This window comes from Apium graveolens, chromosome 2, assembly GCF_009905375.1.
Source record: "Apium graveolens cultivar Ventura chromosome 2, ASM990537v1, whole genome shotgun sequence".
Classification (NCBI taxonomy): domain Eukaryota; kingdom Viridiplantae; phylum Streptophyta; class Magnoliopsida; order Apiales; family Apiaceae; genus Apium; species Apium graveolens.
Window position 1 is genome coordinate 97,669,648 of NC_133648.1, and position 7,032 is coordinate 97,676,679.

At 37.3% G+C, this 7,032-nt stretch overlaps 1 protein-coding gene across 1 annotated transcript; it reads left to right on the top strand.

Moving 5' to 3' along the window:
* The first annotated feature begins 1,031 nt into the window (after positions 1-1,031).
* LOC141707677 (uncharacterized) lies at positions 1,032-7,032 on the top strand. The gene is made up of 12 exons (XM_074510980.1): positions 1,032-1,281; positions 2,105-2,185; positions 3,299-3,387; positions 3,975-4,021; positions 4,116-4,196; positions 4,285-4,414; positions 4,502-4,700; positions 4,823-4,882; positions 5,575-5,688; positions 5,930-5,996; positions 6,075-6,112; positions 6,758-7,032. Exons 1-12 carry the CDS (start codon positions 1,097-1,099, stop codon positions 6,825-6,827), a joined length of 1,161 nt encoding a protein of 386 aa, XP_074367081.1. The 5' UTR covers positions 1,032-1,096; the 3' UTR covers positions 6,828-7,032.

Genomic DNA, 7,032 nt, shown 5'->3' on the forward strand with positions numbered 1-7,032 from the left:
AACTCGGATTCGGCACTTAATTCGTGTGCGTGCCGAGCGGTTCAGGGGTTGCTGCGGGTTGGCGGGTTACTCGGTTCACGGGCTGAAGGATCACGGGTCCACTACCCCCTCCTTTCTCCAATTCATTCTTTAAGGAGTTGTCCTTAATCATTCTTGAAGAACAACACTACTTCTTCTTCGACTTACAATCCATCACCAACGAAAGTCAAAAGTATCCCTTTAAAACGAAATAAAGTCAATTTAATCCCAATCTTTGCATGCCATCATACTCCATACTCCATCAATCCATCAATTCAATCCCCCCACACATATATATAGGAACAATATGATAGAAATAGAGGTTAAGAGCATGAGATGATTACCGGGAGGTGATGTAATCGCCGAAAATGAATTCCGATTGAAATTGATTACATGACCTGAAAAGAGTTTAATCGGCGAAGGTGTGAATAGGAGATGTAAATGTATGCAAGTATATATGTAAGTATAGGTTGGGTTGTCTGTGCGTTACAATTTGTAATTGTAACGGGCCTGTGCGGGCTGCATAGTGCGTGCGGCTCGTGCAGGTTAGTGCCGGTCCCGGTTTTTTAAAATTAAATTCGTATTCGGTTCACTTTTTTTGACGGGTTGGGCGGGTTTGAACCGGCACTATTCGGGCCGAATATTTTACGGTTTTCGTACGAACCGGTCCCGAATGTGCAGTTAGAACCCGCACGTTTGGCCGGCTCTACCGACATATCATTTAGAAAATGTTTAAAGGGACAGAGGGAGTAGTAAATAAATAATCAAGAAAAATATAATTATATATTATATAAAAATATTCTAAATAGTGACCCATGTATCGCACGAGTTATTATGGTATTGGTTTCGATATTTATGAGTGATAAAAGAGGAGTATAAACGGGAAAATGAACAATGGGCCGTGAGAGCATAACCATCGGCCCCAGAAGACGTAGGTAGCCCAATAGCAGCTCATATGTAATCCAATTTTTTTATATTTCATTTTTACAAAATTTACAAGATAATAGTAATAAGTTAGGCAGCGTGTCCCCTCTTTTGTTTTGGGTGTGTTTAGGGTTTGTTTGGGGGGCTAATTTGAATGGCGAAAGCAGGGAGAGTTCGATCACCCTCGGGTTCAGCCTCATCGTCCCGGTCACGCTCACTCTCTGCCTCTGACTCTCGCTCTACCTCCCGCTCTAGGTCTCGTTCTCGCTCTAGATCCTTCACTTCTTCTTCCAGTCGTTCGCGCAGTCTCAGCTCCCGCAGTCCCTCTCCCCGTAAAAGGTCTCTCTCTCCCCCTCTCTCTCTTATTAAATTGTGTTTAATTAATATGAATTTTGGAAGGAGCAAGAGATTAATTTTCTCATAAAAGGATATGTTGCTGAATTATAACTATATTAAGTCAAGCCTGTTTGGACAACAGTTTTTTGCTACGAGTGAAATGACTTGCTAGGAAGTACTTGTATTGCATCCTTCTTTGCTATATATTATATTTGTTTTTATACACTCATGTAGGCTTGTAGTATAAACACTGACATTGCAGCGTCACTAAAGATCCACTTTTTTGTGCTCGGTAGAAGCATTGTATTAAAAAGGCTGTACATAGTTAATCTATTATATTTCCATGTATTCCTTTTGAATGAACATAATTCAATTAGACAATTGAACGTACGATCCAAATGTCTAATTTCGATGCTGCATTATCCTATTATTCTAGTGATTCTTCATTCTTCTCTGAACTCATTTCTGGTTTCTTTACTTGTAGTTGAACATAATCAAAATGTCTCTGATTTTTCTATGCGCGTTGTAGTGTTTTAATGATAGGGTTTTGTGATGTACTACCATCATTCATTGCAGATTGATATATTTTGTTATTGTTGAACTTTAAGCTCTAGTTGATAAAATTTTAGGGTCCGGTTGTGATCGATTTTCTCAGCTCATAAAGTCAAATTGGTATATCTTTTCCTCGGGGTTTATGTATAACCTTCAGAAGTGAACTAGGCACCTATACTTTAGATAATTTTGATGTAAATCATAATTTGTCACAAGTCAAAGGAGCAAGTGCTTCACCTTAAATTTGCCTCTGACATAAATTTTTTCTTGACAGTCCTGTAGGAGGAGCTAAAAGAGGTCGTTCACCACCACCTCAATCCAAGAACGAAACTGCACTTCCACCACCACCTCCACGGTATTTGTTTTCCCAGAAAATTTGAGATTTTTGAGTCCTGTATTGAAGCTTTTATCTTATTACTTATTTTTTTACCTGTTTCATTTGACATTTGTTTTTATTCTCTGCCAGTATGTTTTTAAAGAATTATTGTGAAATATGCATACCTGAAATGAATTAAGACACTGTAATGTATTAACTATGAAAGTTGAATGGAAAACAAAGACAGACAATTATATTGATAAAGCACTCTGTTTACACTTTACAAGACCAAATACTGCTGAAATACTACGAATTATGCTAAAGGGACATTCGAGAGGCCCAACTCTCCAAACCCTAATTGAGACACGTAATAATCAGATAGATCCATAATGTTTTCCCCTCTCCCTTACATACGCCCCCTTTCCGTTGCAAAAGACCCTTTTACCCCTTTGACTAATTTATTTGTTGACGTCACTTGAATTTCCTTTCTTGCCCCACTTCTTAGTTCTCGCATATGTCTTTAGTGTTCCTGTTTCATCCGAATGTATGACAGACACCCATCAAGTGTTTTTTTCAATATATACGAAGTCATATGGATTTTTTTTACAAGCAAACAGGCCTTTCTTTTAATAAAAAATCGAGAAGATTTGTTATTTTCCCGAATCTTTGTGAGTTGCGAAAACTGTTATAGGTGTGTATAATTTTCATAAAATGAACAATATATGTGGGAGTTCCAGGCTCATAGCCCAGACCCAGACGATCTCTTTGGAAATTAAAAATTCTTTTTGTTTGGAGTAGCTGTTGTTAGTTTGAGGAAGAGGCGGTAAAATTGTAGGTGTTGAACTTAGATGCTTGTGTGCATATACAAAAACTTTTGTATTGGATACAGAATGGACAGCAAGATATACTGATTTGACTTTTGGTGTAGCTTTGTGATTAAATAAATTTTATATTATATTTATTGTATAATATATTCTTTATTTGTGATTTCTTGGTTCCTTGATTGTATTTTCTATAAAGAGCGTTTGCGAAAGGTTTAACATTAACATGTTTATGCTGTTATTCTAAGTAGACACCATTGTTTGCACAAGTTTTTAACAGCTTTTCTTTATCTTGTAACTGATAACTATGTTTTTTGTTTTTGTAATATAGGAAAGCTTCTCCTATTCCCGAGTCACTTAAGCTTTGCGTTCGCCAGCTCACTAGGAATGTGAATGAAAATCACTTGAGAGAAATATTTGGTATGTTTTATATTTGTTATCCACAAATAGAAAAACCATGGTATTCACATAGATTATATTTCGCTGAAAATGAAGAGAAAAGGATAAAAGAAAGAAAGAAACATATAACAAAGATGGTTCAACAACTGAAGATCACAAGTACACCTTGTATTTGCATTTTTAATTTGCAAGACTATACATCTAAGTTTAAATTTTTGTACCTTGTGTCTTTACAATTGTAGATTTCTTCACACATTAGAATATTTTCAGCCTTAAATAAAAATGCTTTATAATTTGAAGTACTGAATCGATTCATTAATAAGATCTTACATGAAAATTAGCGTACAGTCTGTACTATTTAATCTCGTTGAAAATTTTAAGACATGTATGCAGTATATTTATTGAAGGTTAGTATCATAGCGTTGACTATTGACAAACTCGTGTTCAACATTTTGAATTGCGTCCGAGTGTTATATCTCAAGTCTTAAGATACAATTTCAAAGTGTCATTGTTTTAGGACCTGGTAGTTAGTAATCTGTATGTGTTAATGTATGTGTAATTTATACCCCTAATACCTAATAATGTTTGTGTGTATGTCTACTTTGCAGGTAATTTTGGTGAAGTTGTGAGTGTCAGATTGGAAATAGATCATAGAGTAAGTTGATAATTGCCCATATTTCTTTGCTAAGATATAAACCTTATCTATAATAGTTTATTTGTTACGAAGTGAATGTTGCTGCTTATATCAGGCTAACCTTTCAAAAGGACTTGGTTATGTGGAATTCAAGACAAGAGCTGACGCTGAAAAAGCCCAGGCATACATGGATGGGGTATGTTTGATAAAATTTGTAATGGCAGGCAATGCATCAGTGGTGAAATATATCTGCTATATTGATGATTTCTATTGGTTCGCCACAGGCTCAAATTGATGGTAATTATGTTCAAGCAAAGTTCACAATACCTGCACGGACCACGCTTCCGAAGGTACTTGCTGCAACAAAGCGAGAGGCTGATGCTGACAAAGATGGACCAAAGAGGCCGAGAGAGCGTAAGTTGATCGTAGTTAAACATGATTTTACAAATTGAATGGACTTTTCTCTTACGATTAGTGTTGTTACTAATGGCATATTTGCAGCACTTTCACCTCCCCGGAGGAGATCACCTGTGCCTCGAAGGAGATCACCTAGAAGAGAGATGGATTCATCTCCAAGGCGACGTGATTCTCCCATACGCCGTCGCATGAACTCCCCTTATCGCCGTGGCGATTCACCACCACCCAGGAGAAGACCAGCATCTCCATTTAGAGGTCGTTCACCTTCATCTCCGCCAAGAAGGTATAGTAGATCACCTCCCATGCTTTTTATAAACACCCTTGACCTCTCTGGCTTTTATTGACATCACCAGTAGGCTACTAAACAAAATATTTGAATGTATTGGCCAATTGATTTCTTGACAGGCCCTCTCCTTCAAGAATTCGCGGTCCTGTTCGAAGACGTTCGCCCCCACCAAGGCGACGGTAAGAACCATTGAGTGGTTATAATTCCAGTTATTAGTTGTGTAATCAGTTAGCCTGTTCTGCTGATAGGAGTGTAATATTTTTAGCACTAGGCGTTGGCAAGTTTTATTTCTGTACAAAATAATATTACATGCAAAGTGTATGCCAGTTCTTTGACTGTGTCACTTGATATAAATTTGTCCAAGTAATATATCTATCTCTACAAATGGGTGTATTGAAATACAATATAATTTGCTTTTAAAGTATCTTCAATTTGCATGCAAGTTGGCAAGTTGCTACTACGGAACTTCCTTCTGTAGGTGGCAGTAGCAGTCATTGAAATTGCTTCTAAAGCATCTTTAATTTGTGTGCAAGTTATCAAGTTGCTCTTGCGGGACATCCTTTTGTAGTAGTAGCTCCTAAACCAATCCCAATATGGTACCCCAAACGTTTAGGTGGCAATTAATATTGATTCCGTCCATAATTAATGTATTGGGGCGCCTTTCACGCATTTCAGTTAAACAAATTGGAATTTCCATAGAATTTGGAAACAATTTTTGTACCTCTAGTTGTTTGACATTGACCCTTCGAGAGACTCAGAAAATAATCATTATACCTTTAATCATTATTCGGGTCATGGACATTGGCTTTTTGATCAATATTATTCTCGATTATTCTTTTACTTCTTCTTTTAACAAAATCTTCTTACGCAGTTCCCCCAGACGTGCTCGCAGTCCACCCAGAAGATCTCCAATTCCTCGTAGACGAACCCGTTCACCTATCCGTAGACCTGTGCGCTCACGTTCTAGATCAATCTCCCCACGGAGGTAACTTACATACGAAAGCAGTTGTTATATATTGAATTCTTGTGCTTTTTTTGAATCCTATCATGTTTATATCTTTTCCATCAAGTATTGGCCCATTTTCTGTTCTAAAATTTACAAAATAGATACTTTACTATGCTTTAACTTACAGTAAACTTAAGGTCGCTTAGATTGTTAGATGCATCATCATTCCTGACCTGCTGACCTGTTTCTCCTATTTATGTACTTGACTGTCTGTTGACAGAGGTCGAGCTCCACCTGGCAGACGGGGAAGGTCATCATCCTCTTCTGGATCACCTGTCCCACGCAAGGTCTATTTTAGTTTACTCATGTGATTCAGTTGTGAATGTTCCATTTCAGTATTTGATGGCAGCTTTTATTTGTTACAGGTTGTTCGGAAGATATCAAGGAGCCGTAGTCCTAGAAGGTATTTCCTTTTGTACTCACCAACATAAGACTTTTTTAATCATCGTCCCTCTTTTGCTCTCTTTCTCAGAAGTGAAGGTTTTTTCCCTTGCTCTTCTGATGTCTCTAAGATTATGTTATTAAAAACGTTTTTGCACATAGTTTGTAATATGAGACTTTTACAATTGCCAACTTTGTGTGTATCATTGAGAGTTTTGCATGAATATATGTATAGGAATGAACACACAACGTTCCTTTTGTCATTCTTTACTTGGGATAAATTTAATAAATTATGGATAGTTTTTTAGAAGTCACAGTATTGCCATCAAGTGATGTCTATGTTGTGAAATGTTTATTGTACATGTCTAGTCAAATGTGTATGGATTGATTGACCTGGTTACTCTGGCTATAGTTGTGAAATTCTTTTATTTTGCTGTCCTATATCATAGGCTGTGCATATATCCAAGACTGCATTGTGTAATCCTGGCTTATGTAGTTATAGATTCTGCATGGTGCTAGGCCATAGAGTCCTAGGGGGTGTTATGATACATGCATAGTTCATCCACTAATCCCTTTTTTATGCATTAGCAGCTGAGCTTAAACAATTCCTCTTGATGCTGTTTTTATTGCTCTAAATTATGGCATTGACATGATTTTTCCTGTTTAGGAGAGGGAGAAGTAGTAGCAACAGCAGTAGCAGCAGTTCACCACCCCCGCCTCGGAAGCCTCAACCATAGAAAGCTTTGTGCAAAGCATGATATCTTTGCTATTAAGCTTAAATTTGTTGTCTGAGCTTTACATAAGTCGGCAGCTCTATGAGCATGTAGGAGCAGGACACTTTAGCAACCTGGTTCATAGTGTATTGTGATCTTTGCTCAAATTTGCCAAGACCCTGAAAAGTTAATGTAATGGTATGAGACCCTGTAATGTATTTTCACTTCA